Below are 27,016 nucleotides of genomic sequence, written 5' to 3'. Positions count from 1 at the left end.
GAAAACGAAAATGGATGTGTTGGTGATGGATTATGATGATGATGATTGTTGTTAGTTGAAGGTGAAGATTGATGAAGATGGCGGTGGTTTGTGGTGGTGGAAATTAGTTATGGAGTTTGTTAGGGTGGTGAAGTGGTGGAGGGAAGGTTGTTATGGTGGTGAAGATGAGGGAAAGAGTTAGTTGTGGTGGTGTTTTTTTTGTCACGTGAGAGAAAAGAAGAAAGAGGGAAGAAAGAAAAAAATTTTGTGACTTTTGGGTGAATTTTTTGTGAAAAGTGTGATAATGATTGGTGAAAAAGATTAATTGACCCTTTGACCAATTTATAGACTAAGTCACTAGCCTTGGACCAATGGGATAGAGACATGTGGCACTTGACTTGTAACAAACTTTTGTGGACCAATAACATTTGGACACGTGGCACTTGGACTCTAACAAACTTAAAAGGGATTAAAATGCAAATAACAAAAGTACGAGGACTAAAACGAAAATTAAACTAAAATTGAATTGAAAAAAGTAAATTGAAAATTAACGTAAAGCGAGACGATTAAAAACAACGAAGCAGATTAAAACGTATCAGAAATATTATGTGAAATGACCAAAACGCCCCTAGGGACTAAAACGACTAAAAACGACTCAAATGCAATTTTAAAATGATTTTTTAACAAGGGATTAAAGCAAGAGTTTATACAAGCGAATTAAAATACTCAGGGACAATTTTTAGAATTTAAACAGGGTTTTAACACATGAAAAGACTAAAATGCCCCTAGGGGCAAAACTGACTCAAAATGACTTCAAATGCAAATTTTTAAAATGGATTTTGACATAGAATTGAAATGAAGACTTATTCAAACTGTTTGAAAGGACTCAAACAAATTTTTAAAGATTGAAAGAGATTTTGACATGGGAAATGACTAAAATGCCCCTAGAGGCTAAACTGACTAAAAAATGACTCGACTGATATTTTTGAAATGAATTTTGACATGGGATTGAAACAAGGACTTATGCAAATCAATTTAAAAGACTCAAACAATTTTCAAGGATTAAAATGAGTTGAATGCAAGAAATGACTAAAATACCCTTTTACATGAATTTTGCAAATAACATTGAAATAAAATGCAGAGAAGGATGCAATTGATCAGAGACATATCAAATGACTTATAATGCAAGAAAAGAAGAATTGATCAAGTATTTTTAGGTCCAAAATTAGGGTATAACAGCTGCCCCTATTTAAGTTTCTTTGTCCGGGGAGTCAAGAGACGAAGTCTTAGAATTGACGGGACGAAGATACTTAAATATTAACATTTGCACTGCTTTTGGACATAAAAATACGCTTTCAGATTTTCAAACAAACACGAATGCCATGCAACATTTCATTTATGAATGCAAGACAATCGAACCGGAATCTACGGGTTGTGTCACACCACCAAAGGATTTATAGACATCAAGGTAGAAAGAACGGGCAAAAAAATAGACAGGTACAAGTTGTTCTTTGGATCGAACTTGCCACTTGACCGAGAGACACAAACAAGAAACGGGTACAAGCTGTTCTTTGGATCGAACTTGCCACTTGACCGAGAGATACAAACAAGAGACGGGTACAAGCTGTTCTTTGGATCGAACTTGCCACTTGACCGAGGAAATACAAACAAGAAACGGGTACAAGCTGTTCTTTGGATCGAACTTGCCACTTGACCGAGGAAATACAAACAAGAAACGGGTACAAGCTGTTCTTTGGATCGAACTTGCCACTTGACCGGAAATATAGACAAAAGGTAGATACAAGCTGTTCTTTGGATCGAACTTGCCACTTGATCAATATCACAACATGTAAGTTGGTGCAAACTGTTCTTTGGATCGAACTTGCCGTTTGACCGATAACAAAACATAAGCAAAGGGTACAAACTGTTCTTTGGATCGAACTTGCCGTTTGACCGGAAACATAGACATATAAGCAGGTACAAGTGGTTCTTTTTGGATTGAACCTTGCACTTGACCAGTAATCAAGATACAAATTGAAAGTCTGGTTTAACAAGATACCAATTGAGGGTAAATTGTCATTGACTTGATTTGTAAGTAGACATGACCATTTTTGTTGGCCCAAGAGTAAATTGACATTGATTTGAATTGAGTTGAAAGTTGAATTTGACATTGACATTGACATTGGCATTGACATTGACATTGACATTAACATTGGCATTGACATTGACATTGGCATTGACATTGACATTGACATTGGCATTTGACATTAACATTGACATTGACATTGACATTGGCATTTGACATTAACATTGACATTGACATTGACATTGACATTGGCATTTGACATTAACATTGACATTGACATTGACATTGGCACTTGACATTAACATTGACATTGACATTGACATTGACATTGGCATTTGACATTAACATTGACATTGACATTGGCATTTGACATTAACATTGACATTGACATTGACATTGACATTGGCATTTGCCATTGGATATTGACATTGACATTGAAATTGACATTGACATTGACATTGAAATTGACATTGAAATTGACATTGACATTGAATATTGACATTGACATTGACATTGACATTTGACAGCTGACAGTTGGATATGCAACATGTATGTATGGTATAGCAAGATTATTGGATGTATGAGCACATAAAATGCATGATTATGCATGTATGAATGCTTGAAATGCATGATTGGTTGGCAACTTGACAAGAAAGTTTCACAAAGGCAGACAAGACATTGGAAGATTGGGCACGTAGTGGCTCGTGCTGCGACATATTTACAGGGGAAAACCTCTTTGGAGAGACCGTCGTTGAGAGACGTATCAAAACCATGGCTGAGGGCAGTAAAACTTGTAAAGAAGGGACCTTTGGGGGGTTCTAGGATACATGTTGCCGTTGCTAGGCGTGTCAGTGCTGGGTAAACATTGGATGTTCGCATCTGTGGTCAATGCTTTTCAATTCTTCATTCTTTCATTTTTCATTTTCAAACCCCATTTTTGCCTGAACCGCCCTTTCGGGTTTTCGATTCACCGGGGAATAAATATTCTTTTCGTTGCCCCATTTTGCCTGATTTGCCTTCATAGGTTGTTAATCAGCGGGGTGCTCATTTTTGCCTAAGCCGCCCTTCCGGGTTTTCAACTTAGCGAGCTTTTTATTTTCATTTTCATTTTTTCATTTCTATTCTGTTTTTCATTCTTGCCATTGACCACAGATCATCCTGGGGAGTAACCTGCTTGTAACGTGTATTGAAATGGACATTGACATTCATTCATTCATTCATGCATGTTTCATTGAAATGTACCCTGTTGCTCAGGTTTGCTTTCAAAATAGACAGGAAAAGATTTTTCAAGTTTCAAAGATGTTTGTTTCAGACATTGACATTATCAAATAGAAAGAAATTGTTTTGTATAAAGCATTGAAAGTAGAAAGAAAAATGGAGTTTCAAACAGTAGAAAGGCTCAAACTGATGTAGAAGAGTGAGAGTCAGCCAAAGGCATGACTTCACGGATTTACAAAGCTTGGAAAAATGGTAATTTTATTGGTTGGTGATACATTGAACACGATGACCGCTACATTTCATAGAAATTTTGAATTCACAAGTACTGAAGCCTCTGATGAAGACGACTGTTGACAGTTGCAGATGCCCCAAGGGGTGATGGTGATTTGCCAGATATAGTTACTTGTCTTTTATTGACCTCATTTTTGCATGAACCGCCCTTTCGGGTTTTCGGCTCATCGAGGCGCTCATTCTTGCCTGAGTTGCGTACAATCTCAGCGAGCTCTTTCATATTCATTTTTTTTTGTCCCTAACTTTTGCCTGGATCGCCCTTTCGGGTTTTCGATCCACCGGGAAGCGCATTTTTGCCTAGGCCGCCCTTTCGGGTTTTCGACCTACCACGCTGTTCTTTTCTTTCTAGACAAAGTATTTCTTGACTATATCGGCATTAACAGGATTTGGAAGCTCAACACCATCCATGTGTGTAAGAATCAAAGCACCACCAGAGAAAGCCTTCTTGACAACATAAGGACCTTCATAGTTAGGTGTCCACTTGCCCCTTGGGTCGGGTTGCTGACTTATCTTTCTTTTCAATACAAGTTCGCCTTCCTTGAATTCTCGAGGTCGGACTTTCTTGTCAAAAGCATTCTTCATCCGCATTTGATACAACTGTCCATGGGTCATAGCATCCATACGTTTCTCTTCAATCAGATTCAATTGATCGTACCGACTTTGACACCATTCAGCCTCAGTTAACTTTGCTTCCATGATCACTCGAAGAGATGGAATCTCCACTTCCAGAGGGAGAACTGCTTCCATACCATATACCAGAGAGAAAGGGGTTGCCCCGGTTGAACTGCGCACTGTAGTACGGTAACCATGCAAGGCAAAAGGTAGCATTTCGTGCCAGTCTTTGTAAGTAGTGACCATCTTCTGAATAATCTTCTTGATGTTCTTGTTAGCGGCCTCAACTGCACCATTCATCTGAGGTCTATAAGGAGAAGAGTTATGATGTTCGATTTTGAATTCTTCACACAAAGCTTGCATCATGCTATTGTTCAGATTGGAACCATTGTCAGTGATGATTTTGTTGGGAACACCATATCGACAGATGATGTTATTCTTGATAAACTTGACAACCACTTGCTTGGTCACATTTGCATAGGAGGCAGCTTCAACCCACTTGGTGAAATAGTCAATTGCCACTAGGATGAAACGATGTCCGTTGGAAGCCTTCGGTTCGATTCTCCCGATCATGTCAGTGCCCCACATAGAGAAAGGCCATGGGGAAGAGATAACATTGAGAGCATGTGGAGGCACATGAATCTTGTCAGCATAAATTTGACATTTGTGGCATCTTTTAGCATGCTTGTGGCAGTCACGCTCCATAGTTATCCAGTAATAGCCGGCTCTTAACAGTTTTCTTGACATGGTGTGACCCGAAGCATGGGTCCCAAAGGTACCGTCATGTACATCATGCATCAATTTCTCAGCTTCTTGCTTGTCAACACATCTCAATAAGACCATGTCATAGTTCCTCTTGTATAGGATTTCTCCGTCCAGAAAGAATTTACTAGCCCATCGTCTCAAAGTCTTTTTATCCCTGTTGGAAGCACCAGGTGGATATTCACGATTCTGCAAGAATTGCTTGATGTTGTAATACCAAGGCTTTTTATCATTCACAACCTCATCAGCTTGATCTGGCGTATTTTCAATAGTAAACACATGAGCGGGTCTATCAAGACGCTGCACTTTGATTACGGGCACATCATTCCAGTGATTGACACGAAACATGGAAGACAAAGTAGCAAGAGCATCAGCCATCTGATTTTCATCCCGAGGGATATGGTGCAGCTCAACCTTGGTAAAGTATGTCAACAGACGTCTTGCATAGTCACGGTAAGGGATCAACTTCTCATGATGAGTTTCCCATTCACCTTTTATCTGATTAATAACAAGTACAGAATCTCCATAGATGTCGAGGTGTTTGATTCTCAGGTCAAGGGCTTCTTCAATGCCCAAGATGCATGCTTCATATTCAGCTATGTTGTTCGTGCATTCAAAGGTTATTCGAGCGGTGAAAGGAATGTGATGCCCCTGCGGAGTTACAATGATGGCCCCAATTCCTTTACCATAAGCATTAACAGCACCATCAAACACCAATCCCCATTTGCTATTGGGGTCTGGCCCTTCATTGATCAGTGGCTCTTCACAGTCTTTTGCCTTCAGATACATAACTTCTTCATCAGGGAAATCAAATTTAATCGGCTGGTAATCATCAAGAGGTTGACAAGCAAGATGCTCAGCAAGGACACTTCCCTTGATTGCTTTCTGAGCTTTGTACACAATATCATATTCAGACAACAACATTTGCCAACGTGCAATCTTTCCAGTAACAGCAGGCTTTTCAAAGATGTACTTGATTGGATCCATTCGGGATATCAACCAAGTTGTATGATTCACCATATAATGACGCAGGCGTTTGGTAGCCCAAGCTAAAGCACAACATGTCTTTTCAAGCATTGTATACCGAGTCTCACAGTCAGTGAACTTCTTGCTCAGATAGTAGATAGCATGCTCTTTCTTACCAGTCTCGTCTTGTTGACCGAGAACACAACCCACTGAATCATCTAACACTGACAGATACATAATCAAAGGCCTTCCTTCCACTGGCGGGACAAGGATAGGTGGCTCTAACAAGTATTCTTTAATGCTATCAAAAGCTTCCTGACATTCATCATTCCATACAACAGGCTGATTCTTTCTGAGCAATTTGAAAATTGGTCCACAGGTAGTAGTCATGTGAGATATGAATCTTGAAATATAGTTCAGACGTCCGAGGAAACCTCTAACTTGTTTCTCAGTTTGAGGGGCTGGTATTTCTCTGATGGCTCGGACTTTGTCAGGATCAACTTCAATGCCTCTTTGGCTGACAATGAAGCCTAGCAACTTTCCGGATCTTACACCGAATGTGCACTTGTTGGGGTTCAACCGCAGCTTGTACTTTCTCAATCTTTCAAACATCTTTTTCAAATACACAACATGCTGCTCTTCATCACTTGATTTCACAATCATATCATCAACATATACTTCAATCTCTTTGTGAATCATATCATGAAACAGAGTTGTCATACCTCTCTGATAGGTAGCACCAGCATTTATCAAGCCGAACGGCATCACTTTATAACAGAACGTTCCCCATGGAGTAATGAAGGACGTCTTTTCTCTATCTTCAGGTGACATCCGTATCTGGTTATAGCCAGAGAAACCATCCATAAAAGAGAACACTTTGGATTGAGCAGTACTGTCAACAAGCACATCAATATGAGGCAATGGGAAGTTATCTTTTGGACTGGCTTTGTTCAGATCTCTGTAATCAACACACATTCGAACTTTCCCATCTTTCTTTGGTACTGGTACGATGTTGGCAATCCACTCAGGATATTCAGCTGTCATGAGGAAACCCGCATCAATTTGCTTTTGCACCTCAGCCTTGATCTTAAGAGCCATGTCTGGACGAGACCTTCTCAATTTCTGTTTGACAGGAGGACATTCAGGTCTTGTCGGTATCCGATGTTCCACAATCTGGGGATCTAGACCCGGCATATCTTCATAAGACCATGCAAAGACATCTGGATAATCATGGAGAAGCTGAATAATCTTCCTTTTCACTTCTGGCTCAAGTGCAACACCAATCTTGATCTCTCGCTTGTTCTCTTCAGTACCCAGGCTGATGAGTTCAATCTCCTCCTGGTGAGGCTGAATGGCTCTTCTTTCTTGCTCAAGCAGTCGAGTGATCTCATACGGTATCTCTTCATCATCTTCCTCATCTTCAGCTTCATATACAGGGAATTCAAAATTTGGAGGAACCGTAGGGTCACTGTGTTCAACGGGTTTATTATGGTTCAATCTGCATAATATGATTGGGATGATTTTTAGAAAAAGTTTTTTTCATGCAGATTTTTAAAATTAATAAGAAAATACAGATGTTTTGGTTTTTTCTGGCATTACCATTATTTCCAAGAAAAAAGGCACTAAAAGGTAAAAACAAAGAGTCGTGAGAAAAACGACAACTTTTATTGATAACGGCAATGCCGAAACAAACACGCCCTTACAATGATATCACTTTCGCCTTGGGCAGAGTGAAAGGATTGTTATTTTGAAAACAAAAGACATGAGCAACAAAACACATTACATGGAAGCATGCATGACTAAAGGAACATCAATGGCTTCCCAATTTCTCACAGTGCCTCCTGGTATAACAAAGGTAGGCACGTAACCACCTTCAGCAGCATCTTCAGTAATAGCATTGATGAACCCAGCACTGTAGAAAGCTCCAGTTGAAACACCAGAGGTTGGAGAGAATCCAAGGCCCTCTTTACGCTTGTTTTCCAAGATCTGAATCACTTTGCCCCAGCCAGCAGTTTGCCCTGCTTGAACAGCCTTCTGGGCGTCTTTCAATGAAGCCATGCTAGCACCAGCCTTCCGGGGTTCTGCACCCTCAACAGTCAATCCTTGAAACGACGTCCCTTCAGCGGACCCTGCTTCAACACAAGAGAAAGATGATACTTCGCTAACTAGATATGCTTCTTCACCATGCACAGTGACGATCTTACCGTTCCTCATGAACTTGAGCTTCTGATGCAAAGTGGAAGTTACCGCTCCAGCGTCATGGATCCATGGTCTTCCGAGGAGACAACTGTAGGAAGCATTGATGTCCATAACTTGGAAAGTAATCTGAAACGTCTCAGGACCAATGGTAATTGGCAAGTCCACTTCCCCGAGAACATCTTTGCGGGATCCATCGAAAGCCTTAACCAGATAGCTGCTACCCCTCAGGGAGATCCCATGATGACTTAATTGCCTTAGTGTGGACTCAGGCATTACATTCAATGATGATCCAGTGTCTACCAAAACATTGGATATCATGTCAGATCCACAATGTACTGAGATATGTAGAGCCAAATTGTGGTGTTTCCCTGCTTCGGGGAGTTCATCGTTACCAAATCCCAAGTTGTTGCAGGCGGTAATATTACTCACTATCCCATCAAACTGATCCACAGAGACTTCGTGGTCAACATAAGCTTGCTCTAATATCTTCATCAACACCTTCCTGTGAGCTTCCGAGCTCATGAGCAGAGATAAGATGGATATCTTTGATGGGGTTTGCAGCAGCTGGTCAACAATCTTATAGTCACTTTTCTTGATAAGCCTCAGGATTTCGTCCAGATTAGACTCTTCGATGGGCTGGCCCGAGGGGCTGGCATTCTCTTCCTCAAGGTTAGCCATGTTTCTTCTCTTGTACAATCTTGTCTGATGAACTCTATCTGGTTGGTGAATCTTGCGAGCACGAACCACTTTTCAGACTGCGGCAGAAGAACCAGGAGACAATGAGCACGGGAAGCCATTTGTGACCGATGAATGATGCATATGATGCATGATATGCAAATGCAAAAAGACTCTTTTTTTTTGTCAGAAGACTTGTCAAAGTGGTTGTGAACATCACGGAGAAACACGGTTTTATTTGAAGATCTTGAGCAAGACTAAAAGTTTAGTTGAGATGGTATCACTTGGTGTTCACATCCGTGATGTTCAAAAGATGACTTGTCTAAGTCCTCCGATAAATGCATGAAAAAAGTTTATGCATGTATGCATGTATGCATGAATGCATGATTATGTTCAAGTTCGGAGAAAACATGGTGGGTTGAAGTTCAAAGTCGAGGAGTCATGGGCGGACACGGTGTCCGGTGAAACTAGGGTTTTAGGAAATAGTAACCGGGTTCTAAAAAAAGGTTCCCAAGTTGCAACCTCTCCGACGTATATCATGGTGCCACGAGACAACACTCGCTCCATGATTATACATAAGAAGGTCTAACTTGAGTGTAGTATCGCGTGACGACTAAAACTCGAGACAACACTCGGTTTAGCCTCCGCACTACATCCTAGAAAATGGCCATGGATGGGTTTGGTTATCTACGGTTCATAGCGTCATAGAGCAATTAGAAGTAAAGTGCCTAAACGCGACAACACGCGCCGACAACATCACCCCCAAAATGCCTCAGCTATGTGGGATTGATCGCATAATCCAAAACACGAGGCAACCCCCGGAATGAATTGTCGATTATATCCCTCCTAAATCCTAAGTTCACTCAGCCCGGGTGCAGGACTTTTGATATTCTCACCCCACACGTTTGCAAGAATTTAAACATTTATTCACATAGAAAAGCAAGTAAAAGAAGCAAGTAAAAATACAAGCGCAAGCGTGGAAATAAAGACTAGGCGTAACTCTCGAATCTCCCCAGTGAAGTCGCCAGCTGTTTTATCTTGGTTTTCGGGTGTCAAACATTGATTACGTTTGAACCTTTCTAACCGGTGATATCTTATTTTTTCTTGGGAAGGGAAAAAGTAAGCAAAACCCTTGAGAATCGAGGTCCGGGAGTTGTTTTCGCTACGGGAAGGTGTTAGGCACCCATAACGACTATAGTAACCTATAGGAACCGTCTTTAATTTCTACGCGCGCGCTTTATTTTTAAATGCTATTTTGAAAGTGTTTATTTAAACCTAGGAGTTTATTAAGTGAAGAATTGGAGGGAGAAGAATGTTTTTGGATTTTTATTTTAGTTGAATTGAAGGAATTTTGTTCCTTGCCTACGTACCCGATTAAGGGATCAAATCCACCGTAGTTCTCTTTCAAAAAATGTTTTTGTTTTTGTTGGTTGATTTTAAGTTTGAAAATGGATTTTGAAGAATAGAAAGAGGCCTCAAGGGCATGAGAATTTAAGAAAAGGTGAGGTTGAATTAGTGAATTGCAAAATATGGTCAAAGTATGATTAATATTCATTGAATTTTTGATTAAGAAAATGACAAAGGAAAATTCAATGGGGTTTTGACCCCAAGGTTTATTATGGAAAATGTTTGAGTGAAGTTGTTCGCATTTGTTTGGAAAATTGGTTTTTTCTAAGTATAAGTCCTAGGCATTCATCTAAGCATACAATCCTAAACATACATCTAAACATGCATATTCTAGCTATATAGTGATGTGTGTGCATGTGTCGGTGCTTGTGTCGGTGTACATCGTTAGAGTCCATTGTCCTTTAAATTATACCCTAGATACATTCTATGGCCTCTTTGCCAAGAAATTAAAAGCATGAAAGTAAAATATTACAAGAACTCCTAGTTATTACATTCTAATTTTGGTACAAATCCAATTGCATGAAATTGAAACTTAAAGTGCAAGAAATTAAAGTGGAGAAAGGGATGAGACATGGAATGCTTATGGTGTATGCAACAAATGAACAAATGGTTAGTAATAATAGGCATGTGATAGTAGAAAAGATTGACAAAGAAATAAGGCATGATAACATGATAAAATGGCAAAGAAAGATGACAAAATACATCTAACAAGATACCAAAATTCCAAGCAAACAAAAGACCCATAACCCTCACATTGTAACATTTTTCAAAGAGTTTTGGGGTCAGCCCTAATGTGAGAGTTACAAGAAAATTATAAGCCAAGGAATCATGATATGAAACTAGGTCTATTTTTGCACCAATTTACATATTAAAATGACAAATAACTTGCTAACTAAGCAACCAATTATCACCCATTCAAAACAGCACCAAACAATACATATTATGCAACAAATAACACCCTAAGATCACCCATCAAGTACCAATTATCATGAGCCAAGATATTGGAGTTAAAATGTGCAAAAAAGCTTCACAAGATATGATGAAAAACAACACAAATCATTCACAATTTCACATGCACTTTCTCTAACAATTTTCAACATGCAAAAGGTCACAAGAAACAAGTCTTAATCACTCAAAACAAATGTAAAAGAAATCACAAGGTTTTTACAAGTTTTTTATCAAGATTTTCAACAAAAATTAAAGAAAAAACAATAAACCAAAGTAAAAAATAATTCTCCAGTATTTCTTGATCAATCTTGACATGTAATATGTCAAAATTGATCAAAAAGTACAAAGAAAATTATAGGAATTTTTTAGGAATTTTTAAAGGACTTTTTGAAAGTGCAGGGGTGCAATTAGCAAAAAAAATAGTAAAACATGCAGGAAAAGGGGGGTGCAAACAATAAAACTGCAAAGAAACCACACAAAAGGCAAAAATATGGGCCTAAGGAATGGGGATGGGTCGGTTAGACCCATGGGTTACTTGAACCGGTTTTAAAAAGAGAAGTAATAACAAATGATTTTCTTCACATACAGTACGTGAATTCTTCTTCTCTCTTAAACCACAACACACGTGAACTCCCTCTCTTCTCTCTCAAATTTTTTGAAAACAATATCAAGAACACATCATAATCTTCATCTCCCTCACCTACCTCACCGGAAAATATATGAACATCGCCGGAAAATTCATCAACTCGCCGGAAACTTCATCTTCTCCGGCGAGAAGTGCAGCTTCCGGCGAGTCCCAAAACGCTCCGATCTAAACGAATCTTGCAATTTCGGAACCGGTTTTTATTTCTCTATTCGAATTCGAGCAGGCTTTTCAAAATTAAATCAAGAACAACCTAAATCTAACACGAACAGATTTGCGATCAAATCAAAAGAAATGAAGAGGAGCAGCGATACCTCTTGGAGCTTCCAATTCGAAGTTCTTCGCGAATCGTTCTCCTTTGTTCTTGATTTCGTTCTTCCTTCTTCTTTCGTTGCTTCAAATTCAATTCTGGCTTTTGCTTTGTGTTTGAATGTTTGTGTGGTAAAGGAAAACGAAAATGGATGTGTTGGTGATGGATTATGATGATGATGATTGTTGTTAGTTGAAGGTGAAGATTGATGAAGATGGCGGTGGTTTGTGGTGGTGGAAATTAGTTATGGAGTTTGTTAGGGTGGTGAAGTGGTGGAGGGAAGGTTGTTATGGTGGTGAAGATGAGGGAAAGAGTTAGTTGTGGTGGTGTTTTTTTTGTCACGTGAGAGAAAAGAAGAAAGAGGGAAGAAAGAAAAAAATTTTGTGACTTTTGGGTGAATTTTTTGTGAAAAGTGTGATAATGATTGGTGAAAAAGATTAATTGACCCTTTGACCAATTTATAGACTAAGTCACTAGCCTTGGACCAATGGGATAGAGACATGTGGCACTTGACTTGTAACAAACTTTTGTGGACCAATAACATTTGGACACGTGGCACTTGGACTCTAACAAACTTAAAAGGGATTAAAATGCAAATAACAAAAGTACGAGGACTAAAACGAAAATTAAACTAAAATTGAATTGAAAAAAGTAAATTGAAAATTAACGTAAAGCGAGACGATTAAAAACAACGAAGCAGATTAAAACGTATCAGAAATATTATGTGAAATGACCAAAACGCCCCTAGGGACTAAAACGACTAAAAACGACTCAAATGCAATTTTAAAATGATTTTTTAACAAGGGATTAAAGCAAGAGTTTATACAAGCGAATTAAAATACTCAGGGACAATTTTTAGAATTTAAACAGGGTTTTAACACATGAAAAGACTAAAATGCCCCTAGGGGCAAAACTGACTCAAAATGACTTCAAATGCAAATTTTTAAAATGGATTTTGACATAGAATTGAAATGAAGACTTATTCAAACTGTTTGAAAGGACTCAAACAAATTTTTAAAGATTGAAAGAGATTTTGACATGGGAAATGACTAAAATGCCCCTAGAGGCTAAACTGACTAAAAAATGACTCGACTGATATTTTTGAAATGAATTTTGACATGGGATTGAAACAAGGACTTATGCAAATCAATTTAAAAGACTCAAACAATTTTCAAGGATTAAAATGAGTTGAATGCAAGAAATGACTAAAATACCCTTTTACATGAATTTTGCAAATAACATTGAAATAAAATGCAGAGAAGGATGCAATTGATCAGAGACATATCAAATGACTTATAATGCAAGAAAAGAAGAATTGATCAAGTATTTTTAGGTCCAAAATTAGGGTATAACAGCTGCCCCTATTTAAGTTTCTTTGTCCGGGGAGTCAAGAGACGAAGTCTTAGAATTGACGGGACGAAGATACTTAAATATTAACATTTGCACTGCTTTTGGACATAAAAATACGCTTTCAGATTTTCAAACAAACACGAATGCCATGCAACATTTCATTTATGAATGCAAGACAATCGAACCGGAATCTACGGGTTGTGTCACACCACCAAAGGATTTATAGACATCAAGGTAGAAAGAACGGGCAAAAAAATAGACAGGTACAAGTTGTTCTTTGGATCGAACTTGCCACTTGACCGAGAGACACAAACAAGAAACGGGTACAAGCTGTTCTTTGGATCGAACTTGCCACTTGACCGAGAGATACAAACAAGAGACGGGTACAAGCTGTTCTTTGGATCGAACTTGCCACTTGACCGAGGAAATACAAACAAGAAACGGGTACAAGCTGTTCTTTGGATCGAACTTGCCACTTGACCGAGGAAATACAAACAAGAAACGGGTACAAGCTGTTCTTTGGATCGAACTTGCCACTTGACCGGAAATATAGACAAAAGGTAGATACAAGCTGTTCTTTGGATCGAACTTGCCACTTGATCAATATCACAACATGTAAGTTGGTGCAAACTGTTCTTTGGATCGAACTTGCCGTTTGACCGATAACAAAACATAAGCAAAGGGTACAAACTGTTCTTTGGATCGAACTTGCCGTTTGACCGGAAACATAGACATATAAGCAGGTACAAGTGGTTCTTTTTGGATTGAACCTTGCACTTGACCAGTAATCAAGATACAAATTGAAAGTCTGGTTTAACAAGATACCAATTGAGGGTAAATTGTCATTGACTTGATTTGTAAGTAGACATGACCATTTTTGTTGGCCCAAGAGTAAATTGACATTGATTTGAATTGAGTTGAAAGTTGAATTTGACATTGACATTGACATTGGCATTGACATTGACATTGACATTAACATTGGCATTGACATTGACATTGGCATTGACATTGACATTGACATTGGCATTTGACATTAACATTGACATTGACATTGACATTGGCATTTGACATTAACATTGACATTGACATTGACATTGACATTGGCATTTGACATTAACATTGACATTGACATTGACATTGGCACTTGACATTAACATTGACATTGACATTGACATTGACATTGGCATTTGACATTAACATTGACATTGACATTGGCATTTGACATTAACATTGACATTGACATTGACATTGACATTGGCATTTGCCATTGGATATTGACATTGACATTGAAATTGACATTGACATTGACATTGAAATTGACATTGAAATTGACATTGACATTGAATATTGACATTGACATTGACATTGACATTTGACAGCTGACAGTTGGATATGCAACATGTATGTATGGTATAGCAAGATTATTGGATGTATGAGCACATAAAATGCATGATTATGCATGTATGAATGCTTGAAATGCATGATTGGTTGGCAACTTGACAAGAAAGTTTCACAAAGGCAGACAAGACATTGGAAGATTGGGCACGTAGTGGCTCGTGCTGCGACATATTTACAGGGGAAAACCTCTTTGGAGAGACCGTCGTTGAGAGACGTATCAAAACCATGGCTGAGGGCAGTAAAACTTGTAAAGAAGGGACCTTTGGGGGGTTCTAGGATACAGGTTGCCGTTGCTAGGCGTGTCAGTGCTGGGTAAACATTGGATGTTCGCATCTGTGGTCAATGCTTTTCAATTCTTCATTCTTTCATTTTTCATTTTCAAACCCCATTTTTGCCTGAACCGCCCTTTCGGGTTTTCGATTCACCGGGGAATAAATATTCTTTTCGTTGCCCCATTTTGCCTGATTTGCCTTCATAGGTTGTTAATCAGCGGGGTGCTCATTTTTGCCTAAGCCGCCCTTCCGGGTTTTCAACTTAGCGAGCTTTTTATTTTCATTTTCATTTTTTCATTTCTATTCTGTTTTTCATTCTTGCCATTGACCACAGATCATCCTGGGGAGTAACCTGCTTGTAACGTGTATTGAAATGGACATTGACATTCATTCATTCATTCATGCATGTTTCATTGAAATGTACCCTGTTGCTCAGGTTTGCTTTCAAAATAGACAGGAAAAGATTTTTCAAGTTTCAAAGATGTTTGTTTCAGACATTGACATTATCAAATAGAAAGAAATTGTTTTGTATAAAGCATTGAAAGTAGAAAGAAAAATGGAGTTTCAAACAGTAGAAAGGCTCAAACTGATGTAGAAGAGTGAGAGTCAGCCAAAGGCATGACTTCACGGATTTACAAAGCTTGGAAAAATGGTAATTTTATTGGTTGGTGATACATTGAACACGATGACCGCTACATTTCATAGAAATTTTGAATTCACAAGTACTGAAGCCTCTGATGAAGACGACTGTTGACAGTTGCAGATGCCCCAAGGGGTGATGGTGATTTGCCAGATATAGTTACTTGTCTTTTATTGACCTCATTTTTGCATGAACCGCCCTTTCGGGTTTTCGGCTCATCGAGGCGCTCATTCTTGCCTGAGTTGCGTACAATCTCAGCGAGCTCTTTCATATTCATTTTTTTTTTGTCCCTAACTTTTGCCTGGATCGCCCTTTCGGGTTTTCGATCCACCGGGAAGCGCATTTTTGCCTAGGCCGCCCTTTCGGGTTTTCGACCTACCACGCTGTTCTTTTCTTTCTAGACAAAGTATTTCTTGACTATATCGGCATTAACAGGATTTGGAAGCTCAACACCATCCATGTGTGTAAGAATCAAAGCACCACCAGAGAAAGCCTTCTTGACAACATAAGGACCTTCATAGTTAGGTGTCCACTTGCCCCTTGGGTCGGGTTGCTGACTTATCTTTCTTTTCAATACAAGTTCGCCTTCCTTGAATTCTCGAGGTCGGACTTTCTTGTCAAAAGCATTCTTCATCCGCATTTGATACAACTGTCCATGGGTCATAGCATCCATACGTTTCTCTTCAATCAGATTCAATTGATCGTACCGACTTTGACACCATTCAGCCTCAGTTAACTTTGCTTCCATGATCACTCGAAGAGATGGAATCTCCACTTCCAGAGGGAGAACTGCTTCCATACCATATACCAGAGAGAAAGGGGTTGCCCCGGTTGAACTGCGCACTGTAGTACGGTAACCATGCAAGGCAAAAGGTAGCATTTCGTGCCAGTCTTTGTAAGTAGTGACCATCTTCTGAATAATCTTCTTGATGTTCTTGTTAGCGGCCTCAACTGCACCATTCATCTGAGGTCTATAAGGAGAAGAGTTATGATGTTCGATTTTGAATTCTTCACACAAAGCTTGCATCATGCTATTGTTCAGATTGGAACCATTGTCAGTGATGATTTTGTTGGGAACACCATATCGACAGATGATGTTATTCTTGATAAACTTGACAACCACTTGCTTGGTCACATTTGCATAGGAGGCAGCTTCAACCCACTTGGTGAAATAGTCAATTGCCACTAGGATGAAACGATGTCCGTTGGAAGCCTTCGGTTCGATTCTCCCGATCATGTCAGTGCCCCACATAGAGAAAGGCCATGGGGAAGAGATAACATTGAGAGCATGTGGAGGCACATGAATCTTGTCAGCATAAATTTGACATTTGTGGCATCTTTTAGCATGCTTGTGGCAGTCACGCTCCATAGTTATCCAGTAATAGTCGGCTCTTAACAGTTTTCTTGACATGGTGTGACCCGAAGCATGGGTCCCAAAGGTACCGTCATGTACATCATGCATCAATTTCTCAGCTTCTTGCTTGTCAACACATCTCAATAAGACCATGTCATAGTTCCTCTTGTATAGGATTTCTCCGTCCAGAAAGAATTTACTAGCCCATCGTCTCAAAGTCTTTTTATCCCTGTTGGAAGCACCAGGTGGATATTCACGATTCTGCAAGAATTGCTTGATGTTGTAATACCAAGGCTTTTTATCATTCACAACCTCATCAGCTTGATCTGGCGTATTTTCAATAGTAAACACATGAGCGGGTCTATCAAGACGCTGCACTTTGATTACGGGCACATCATTCCAGTGATTGACACGAAACATGGAAGACAAAGTAGCAAGAGCATCAGCCATCTGATTTTCATCCCGAGGGATATGGTGCAGCTCAACCTTGGTAAAGTATGTCAACAGACGTCTTGCATAGTCACGGTAAGGGATCAACTTCTCATGATGAGTTTCCCATTCACCTTTTATCTGATTAATAACAAGTGCAGAATCTCCATAGATGTCGAGGTGTTTGATTCTCAGGTCAAGGGCTTCTTCAATGCCCAAGATGCATGCTTCATATTCAGCTATGTTGTTCGTGCATTCAAAGGTTATTCGAGCGGTGAAAGGAATGTGATGCCCCTGCGGAGTTACAATGATGGCCCCAATTCCTTTACCATAAGCATTAACAGCACCATCAAACACCAATCCCCATTTGCTATTGGGGTCTGGCCCTTCATTGATCAGTGGCTCTTCACAGTCTTTTGCCTTCAGATACATAACTTCTTCATCAGGGAAATCAAATTTAATCGGCTGGTAATCATCAAGAGGTTGACAAGCAAGATGCTCAGCAAGGACACTTCCCTTGATTGCTTTCTGAGCTTTGTACACAATATCATATTCAGACAACAACATTTGCCAACGTGCAATCTTTCCAGTAACAGCAGGCTTTTCAAAGATGTACTTGATTGGATCCATTCGGGATATCAACCAAGTTGTATGATTCACCATATAATGACGCAGGCGTTTGGTAGCCCAAGCTAAAGCACAACATGTCTTTTCAAGCATTGTATACCGAGTCTCACAGTCAGTGAACTTCTTGCTCAGATAGTAGATAGCATGCTCTTTCTTACCAGTCTCGTCTTGTTGACCGAGAACACAACCCACTGAATCATCTAACACTGACAGATACATAATCAAAGGCCTTCCTTCCACTGGCGGGACAAGGATAGGTGGCTCTAACAAGTATTCTTTAATGCTATCAAAAGCTTCCTGACATTCATCATTCCATACAACAGGCTGATTCTTTCTGAGCAATTTGAAAATTGGTCCACAGGTAGTAGTCATGTGAGATATGAATCTTGAAATATAGTTCAGACGTCCGAGGAAACCTCTAACTTGTTTCTCAGTTTGAGGGGCTGGTATTTCTCTGATGGCTCGGACTTTGTCAGGATCAACTTCAATGCCTCTTTGGCTGACAATGAAGCCTAGCAACTTTCCGGATCTTACACCGAATGTGCACTTGTTGGGGTTCAACCGCAGCTTGTACTTTCTCAATCTTTCAAACATCTTTTTCAAATACACAACATGCTGCTCTTCATCACTTGATTTCACAATCATATCATCAACATATACTTCAATCTCTTTGTGAATCATATCATGAAACAGAGTTGTCATACCTCTCTGATAGGTAGCACCAGCATTTATCAAGCCGAACGGCATCACTTTATAACAGAACGTTCCCCATGGAGTAATGAAGGACGTCTTTTCTCTATCTTCAGGTGACATCCGTATCTGGTTATAGCCAGAGAAACCATCCATAAAAGAGAACACTTTGGATTGAGCAGTACTGTCAACAAGCACATCAATATGAGGCAATGGGAAGTTATCTTTTGGACTGGCTTTGTTCAGATCTCTGTAATCAACACACATTCGAACTTTCCCATCTTTCTTTGGTACTGGTACGATGTTGGCAATCCACTCAGGATATTCAGCTGTCATGAGGAAACCCGCATCAATTTGCTTTTGCACCTCAGCCTTGATCTTAAGAGCCATGTCTGGACGAGACCTTCTCAATTTCTGTTTGACAGGAGGACATTCAGGTCTTGTCGGTATCCGATGTTCCACAATCTGGGGATCTAGACCCGGCATATCTTCATAAGACCATGCAAAGACATCTGGATAATCATGGAGAAGCTGAATAATCTTCCTTTTCACTTCTGGCTCAAGTGCAGCACCAATCTTGATCTCTCGCTTGTTCTCTTCAGTACCCAGGCTGATGAGTTCAATCTCCTCCTGGTGAGGCTGAATGGCTCTTCTTTCTTGCTCAAGCAGTCGAGTGATCTCATACGGTATCTCTTCATCATCTTCCTCATCTTCAGCTTCATATACAGGGAATTCAAAATTTGGAGGAACCGTAGGGTCACTGTGTTCAACGGGTTTATTATGGTTCAATCTGCATAATATGATTGGGATGATTTTTAGAAAAAGTTTTTTTCATGCAGATTTTTAAAATTAATAAGAAAATACAGATGTTTTGGTTTTTTCTGGCATTACCATTATTTCCAAGAAAAAAGGCACTAAAAGGTAAAAACAAAGAGTCGTGAGAAAAACGACAACTTTTATTGATAACGGCAATGCCGAAACAAACACGCCCTTACAATGATATCACTTTCGCCTTGGGCAGAGTGAAAGGATTGTTATTTTGAAAACAAAAGACATGAGCAACAAAACACATTACATGGAAGCATGCATGACTAAAGGAACATCAATGGCTTCCCAATTTCTCACAGTGCCTCCTGGTATAACAAAGGTAGGCACGTAACCACCTTCAGCAGCATCTTCAGTAATAGCATTGATGAACCCAGCACTGTAGAAAGCTCCAGTTGAAACACCAGAGGTTGGAGAGAATCCAAGGCCCTCTTTACGCTTGTTTTCCAAGATCTGAATCACTTTGCCCCAGCCAGCAGTTTGCCCTGCTTGAACAGCCTTCTGGGCGTCTTTCAATGAAGCCATGCTAGCACCAGCCTTCCGGGGTTCTGCACCCTCAACAGTCAATCCTTGAAACGACGTCCCTTCAGCGGACCCTACTTCAACACAAGAGAAAGATGATACTTCGCTAACTAGATATGCTTCTTCACCATGCACAGTGACGATCTTACCGTTCCTCATGAACTTGAGCTTCTGATGCAAAGTGGAAGTTACCGCTCCAGCGTCATGGATCCATGGTCTTCCGAGGAGACAACTGTAGGAAGCATTGATGTCCATAACTTGGAAAGTAATCTGAAACGTCTCAGGACCAATGGTAATTGGCAAGTCCACTTCCCCGAGAACATCTTTGCGGGATCCATCGAAAGCCTTAACCAGATAGCTGCTACCCCTCAGGGAGATCCCATGATGACTTAATTGCCTTAGTGTGGACTCAGGCATTACATTCAATGATGATCCAGTGTCTACCAAAACATTGGATATCATGTCAGATCCACAATGTACTGAGATATGTAGAGCCAAATTGTGGTGTTTCCCTGCTTCGGGGAGTTCATCGTTACCAAATCCCAAGTTGTTGCAGGCGGTAATATTACTCACTATCCCATCAAACTGATCCACAGAGACTTCGTGGTCAACATAAGCTTGCTCTAATATCTTCATCAACACCTTCCTGTGAGCTTCCGAGCTCATGAGCAGAGATAAGATGGATATCTTTGATGGGGTTTGCAGCAGCTGGTCAACAATCTTATAGTCACTTTTCTTGATAAGCCTCAGGATTTCGTCCAGATTAGACTCTTCGATGGGATGGCCCGAGGGGCTGGCATTCTCTTCCTCAAGGTTAGCCATGTTTCTTCTCTTGTACAATCTTGTCTGATGAACTCTATCTGGTTGGTGAATCTTGCGAGCACGAACCACTTTTCAGACTGCGGCAGAAGAACCAGGAGACAATGAGCACGGGAAGCCATTTGTGACCGATGAATGATGCATATGATGCATGATATGCAAATGCAAAAAGACTCTTTTTTTTTGTCAGAAGACTTGTCAAAGTGGTTGTGAACATCACGGAGAAACACGGTTTTATTTGAAGATCTTGAGCAAGACTAAAAGTTTAGTTGAGATGGTATCACTTGGTGTTCACATCCGTGATGTTCAAAAGATGACTTGTCTAAGTCCTCCGATAAATGCATGAAAAAAGTTTATGCATGTATGCATGTATGCATGAATGCATGATTATGTTCAAGTTCGGAGAAAACATGGTGGGTTGAAGTTCAAAGTCGAGGAGTCATGGGCGGACACGGTGTCCGGTGAAACTAGGGTTTTAGGAAATAGTAACCGGGTTCTAAAAAAAGGTTCCCAAGTTGCAACCTCTCCGACGTATATCATGGTGCCACGAGACAACACTCGCTCCATGATTATACATAAGAAGGTCTAACTTGAGTGTAGTATCGCGTGACGACTAAAACTCGAGACAACACTCGGTTTAGCCTCCGCACTACATCCTAGAAAATGGCCATGGATGGGTTTGGTTATCTACGGTTCATAGCGTCATAGAGCAATTAGAAGTAAAGTGCCTAAACGCGACAACACGCGCCGACAACATCACCCCCAAAATGCCTCAGCTATGTGGGATTGATCGCATAATCCAAAACACGAGGCAACCCCCGGAATGAATTGTCGATTATATCCCTCCTAAATCCTAAGTTCACTCAACCCGGGTGCAGGACTTTTGATATTCTCACCCCACACGTTTGCAAGAATTTAAACATTTATTCACATAGAAAAGCAAGTAAAAGAAGCAAGTAAAAATACAAGCGCAAGCGTGGAAATAAAGACTAGGCGTAACTCTCGAATCTCCCCAGTGAAGTCGCCAGCTGTTTTATCTTGGTTTTCGGGTGTCAAACATTGATTACGTTTGAACCTTTCTAACCGGTGATATCTTATTTTTTCTTGGGAAGGGAAAAAGTAAGCAAAACCCTTGAGAATCGAGGTCCGGGAGTTGTTTTCGCTACGGGAAGGTGTTAGGCACCCATAACGACTATAGTAACCTATAGGAACCGTCTTTAATTTCTACGCGCGCGCTTTATTTTTAAATGCTATTTTGAAAGTGTTTATTTAAACCTAGGAGTTTATTAAGTGAAGAATTGGAGGGAGAAGAATGTTTTTGGATTTTTATTTTAGTTGAATTGAAGGAATTTTGTTCCTTGCCTACGTACCCGATTAAGGGATCAAATCCACCGTAGTTCTCTTTCAAAAAATGTTTTTGTTTTTGTTGGTTGATTTTAAGTTTGAAAATGGATTTTGAAGAATAGAAAGAGGCCTCAAGGGCATGAGAATTTAAGAAAAGGTGAGGTTGAATTAGTGAATTGCAAAATATGGTCAAAGTATGATTAATATTCATTGAATTTTTGATTAAGAAAATGACAAAGGAAAATTCAATGGGGTTTTGACCCCAAGGTTTATTATGGAAAATGTTTGAGTGAAGTTGTTCGCATTTGTTTGGAAAATTGGTTTTTTCTAAGTATAAGTCCTAGGCATTCATCTAAGCATACAATCCTAAACATACATCTAAACATGCATATTCTAGCTATATAGTGATGTGTGTGCATGTGTCGGTGCTTGTGTCGGTGTACATCGTTAGAGTCCATTGTCCTTTACATTATACCCTAGATACATTCTATGGCCTCTTTGCCAAGAAATTAAAAGCATGAAAGTAAAATATTACAAGAACTCCTAGTTATTACATTCTAATTTTGGTACAAATCCAATTGCATGAAATTGAAACTTAAAGTGCAAGAAATTAAAGTGGAGAAAGGGATGAGACATGGAATGCTTATGGTGTATGCAACAAATGAACAAATGGTTAGTAATAATAGGCATGTGATAGTAGAAAAGATTGACAAAGAAATAAGGCATGATAACATGATAAAATGGCAAAGAAAGATGACAAAATACATCTAACAAGATACCAAAATTCCAAGCAAACAAAAGACCCATAACCCTCACATTGTAACATTTTTCAAAGAGTTTTGGGGTCAGCCCTAATGTGAGAGTTACAAGAAAATTATAAGCCAAGGAATCATGATATGAAACTAGGTCTATTTTTGCACCAATTTACATATTAAAATGACAAATAACTTGCTAACTAAGCAACCAATTATCACCCATTCAAAACAGCACCAAACACTACATATTATGCAACAAATAACACCCTAAGATCACCCATCAAGTACCAATTATCATGAGCCAAGATATTGGAGTTAAAATGTGCAAAAAAGCTTCACAAGATATGATGAAAAACAACACAAATCATTCACAATTTCACATGCACTTTCTCTAACAATTTTCAACATGCAAAAGGTCACAAGAAACAAGTCTTAATCACTCAAAACAAATGTAAAAGAAATCACAAGGTTTTTACAAGTTTTTTATCAAGATTTTCAACAAAAATTAAAGAAAAAACAATAAACCAAAGTAAAAAATAATTCTCCAGTATTTCTTGATCAATCTTGACATGTAATATGTCAAAATTGATCAAAAAGTACAAAGAAAATTATAGGAATTTTTTAGGAATTTTTAAAGGACTTTTTGAAAGTGCAGGGGTGCAATTAGCAAAAAAAATAGTAAAACATGCAGGAAAAGGGGGGTGCAAACAATAAAACTGCAAAGAAACCACACAAAAGGCAAATATATGGGCCTAAGGAATGGGGATGGGTCGGTTAGACCCATGGGTTACTTGAACCGGTTTTAAAAAGAGAAGTAATAACAAATGATTTTCTTCACATACAGTACGTGAATTCTTCTTCTCTCTTAAACCACAACACACGTGAACTCCCTCTCTTCTCTCTCAAATTTTTTGAAAACAATATCAAGAACACATCATAATCTTCATCTCCCTCACCTACCTCACCGGAAAATATATGAACATCGCCGGAAAATTCATCAACTCGCCGGAAACTTCATCTTCTCCGGCGAGAAGTGCAGCTTCCGGCGAGTCCCAAAACGCTCCGATCTAAACGAATCTTGCAATTTCGGAACCGGTTTTTATTTCTCTATTCGAATTCGAGCAGGCTTTTCAAAATTAAATCAAGAACAACCTAAATCTAACACGAACAGATTTGCGATCAAATCAAAAGAAATGAAGAGGAGCAGCGATACCTCTTGGAGCTTCCAATTCGAAGTTCTTCGCGAATCGTTCTCCTTTGTTCTTGATTTCGTTCTTCCTTCTTCTTTCGTTGCTTCAAATTCAATTCTGGCTTTTGCTTTGTGTTTGAATGTTTGTGTGGTAAAGGAAAACGAAAATGGATGTGTTGGTGATGGATTATGATGATGATGATTGTTGTTAGTTGAAGGTGAAGATTGATGAAGATGGCGGTGGTTTGTGGTGGTGGAAATTAGTTATGGAGTTTGTTAGGGTGGTGAAGTGGTGGAGGGAAGGTTGTTATGGTGGTGAAGATGAGGGAAAGAGTTAGTTGTGGTGGTGTTTTTTTTGTCACGTGAGAGAAAAGAAGAAAGAGGGAAGAAAGAAAAAAATTTTGTGACTTTTGGGTGAATTTTTTGTGAAAAGTGTGATAATGATTGGTGAAAAAGATTAATTGACCCTTTGACCAATTTATAGACTAAGTCACTAGCCTTGGACCAATGGGATAGAGACATGTGGCACTTGACTTGTAACAAACTTTTGTGGACCAATAACATTTGGACACGTGGCACTTGGACTCTAACAAACTTAAAAGGGATTAAAATGCAAATAACAAAAGTACGAGGACTAAAACGAAAATTAAACTAAAATTGAATTGAAAAAAGTAAATTGAAAATTAACGTAAAGCGAGACGATTAAAAACAACGAAGCAGATTAAAACGTATCAGAAATATTATGTGAAATGACCAAAACGCCCCTAGGGACTAAAACGACTAAAAACGACTCAAATGCAATTTTAAAATGATTTTTTAACAAGGGATTAAAGCAAGAGTTTATACAAGCGAATTAAAATACTCAGGGACAATTTTTAGAATTTAAACAGGGTTTTAACACATGAAAAGACTAAAATGCCCCTAGGGGCAAAACTGACTCAAAATGACTTCAAATGCAAATTTTTAAAATGGATTTTGACATAGAATTGAAATGAAGACTTATTCAAACTGTTTGAAAGGACTCAAACAAATTTTTAAAGATTGAAAGAGATTTTGACATGGGAAATGACTAAAATGCCCCTAGAGGCTAAACTGACTAAAAAATGACTCGACTGATATTTTTGAAATGAATTTTGACATGGGATTGAAACAAGGACTTATGCAAATCAATTTAAAAGACTCAAACAATTTTCAAGGATTAAAATGAGTTGAATGCAAGAAATGACTAAAATACCCTTTTACATGAATTTTGCAAATAACATTGAAATAAAATGCAGAGAAGGATGCAATTGATCAGAGACATATCAAATGACTTATAATGCAAGAAAAGAAGAATTGATCAAGTATTTTTAGGTCCAAAATTAGGGTATAACATCTGGGTATTCGAAAATTCTGGTAAAGGTTTGATTTTATTATTTTTATTTATAGTTTTTTGTTGCTTGAAAGTGATGATGTAACTGTTAGGATTGAAATTAGAGAATTTTTCTTATATAGGTTTTGATATAGAAAAAGGGGTTCCAATTTTGCAATCTTGTTCTTCCTGGAATTCCAAGCTTTCTCTTCATTAATTGGTGAGTTCTTTAATTAAATTATGATTTTGTTCGGGGTTTTGTCTTAGGTATGATCCCTGAGTAGAAATAAGAGTTTTAATAGAATGAGAATTTGGGACTGAACACTATTATAGATAGAGAGAGACAATTAGTAAGACTAGACTAAAGAAATTATTGTGAATTATTTCTTGAGTTAATGAAGTTTATGAATATTTGAATTGATAGTGTTAGTTGTTGATTGAATTGATATTTTACCTGTTGGATAAGTTGTTAATCTTAAAATCATGTTTGTTGAAATGTGTTAGAACTTTTAAATTAGAGTAATGATGCTTTTGAATTCATGAGAAAGTGATTGATGACTTGAAAATATTATAACCCATGATTGATGCTATAAACTCCTTCATTGAACTCTAGATTAGATGATAATGCATTAGAAATTGATTAGGGGCTGTTTTGTGTTGTTGATAATACAATTGGATCTTTCCATATTTTTAGAGTGTAGTAAAATCATTAAAATTAGTGAAGGGTTGAACATAGGCTGAACTAATGCAATATTTTTATAAAGTTTTGACTTGAAAATGTTGTCTAATTTGTCGATTGAGATCCTCCCAGCCCCTATATTGATTTATGATAATTATTATCTTTCTATAGCAATTGTTGCACATGAAATCAAAAGAGAAAGCAAGTGACAACTTTTAGGGACTTTGATGTTACTAGTTCTTTGAAGAGGCCATGAAGTTACTGCTACTCTGCTAGTGTGAATGATCTACAACCATATGAAATATCAACATATGTGTTGGGATGAAAGAACGTTGAAATTATGCAATGTAGTACTAAAATACACGTTAGAATAGTTATAATGTGATTGCTAAGAATTCAGGATATATTTATGGTAATTTATTATGAATATTTTATGGTTATAGATAAAGAACTCATTGAGATACAATATCATAGTTTAGTTTAAGTTACAGATGGGCAGCTGAACAAAGGTAAGGATAGGGCTATGTGTGGATGCACTGATTATGAACTATGCTGCTAGTTTGCTTTGATGATCTTTTATTTTGTATCTTATTTAGCAATATGGAGAAAGAAGTTCTTCATCATGTATGTATGGGAGGTTTGTATTTTGAGATAAGTACTTGAATTTGTATTGTAT

General features: G+C 38.6%; 2 protein-coding genes and 1 long non-coding RNA gene across 3 annotated transcripts in view; 1 reads left to right on the top strand and 2 right to left on the bottom strand.

The window, feature by feature from the left end:
- LOC146934084 (uncharacterized) overlaps nucleotides 1–27,016 on the top strand; it is a 42,957-nt gene that overhangs the window by 3,039 nt on the left and 12,902 nt on the right. Inside the window, exon 2 of the long non-coding RNA XR_015007646.1 lies at nucleotides 25,805–25,881. This is a non-coding gene — a long non-coding RNA (uncharacterized LOC146934084). The remainder of the gene's footprint in view (nucleotides 1–25,804; nucleotides 25,882–27,016) is intronic.
- On the bottom strand, nucleotides 7,545–12,499 carry LOC146934086 (uncharacterized). Its single transcript, XM_085705935.1, has 2 exons — nucleotides 12,101–12,499; nucleotides 7,545–8,868 (listed from the first exon to the last, which is right to left on the bottom strand). The coding sequence occupies exon 2, from the start codon at nucleotides 8,789–8,791 to the stop codon at nucleotides 7,694–7,696; it is 1,098 nt and encodes a 365-aa protein (XP_085562061.1). The 5' UTR covers nucleotides 8,792–8,868; nucleotides 12,101–12,499; the 3' UTR covers nucleotides 7,545–7,693.
- On the bottom strand, nucleotides 19,779–24,733 carry LOC146934085 (uncharacterized). The gene is made up of 2 exons (XM_085705934.1): nucleotides 24,335–24,733; nucleotides 19,779–21,102 (listed from the first exon to the last, which is right to left on the bottom strand). The coding sequence occupies exon 2, from the start codon at nucleotides 21,023–21,025 to the stop codon at nucleotides 19,928–19,930; it is 1,098 nt and encodes a 365-aa protein (XP_085562060.1). The 5' UTR covers nucleotides 21,026–21,102; nucleotides 24,335–24,733; the 3' UTR covers nucleotides 19,779–19,927.

The sequence above is a fragment of the Medicago sativa genome, chromosome 4 (assembly GCF_051527215.1).
Source record: "Medicago sativa cultivar Bolivia chromosome 4, Bolivia_mono, whole genome shotgun sequence".
Classification (NCBI taxonomy): Eukaryota; Viridiplantae; Streptophyta; class Magnoliopsida; order Fabales; family Fabaceae; genus Medicago; species Medicago sativa.
The sequence above is the reverse complement of the archived record's forward strand: the minus strand, read 5'-3'. Positions and strand labels throughout refer to the sequence as shown.

Excerpts from the sequence above, each read along its gene's own strand:
- LOC146934086 (XM_085705935.1), bottom strand. The coding sequence starts at position 8,791 with ATGGCTAACCTTGAGGAAGAGAATGCCAGCCCCTCGGGCCAGCCCATC.
- LOC146934085 (XM_085705934.1), bottom strand. The coding sequence starts at position 21,025 with ATGGCTAACCTTGAGGAAGAGAATGCCAGCCCCTCGGGCCATCCCATC.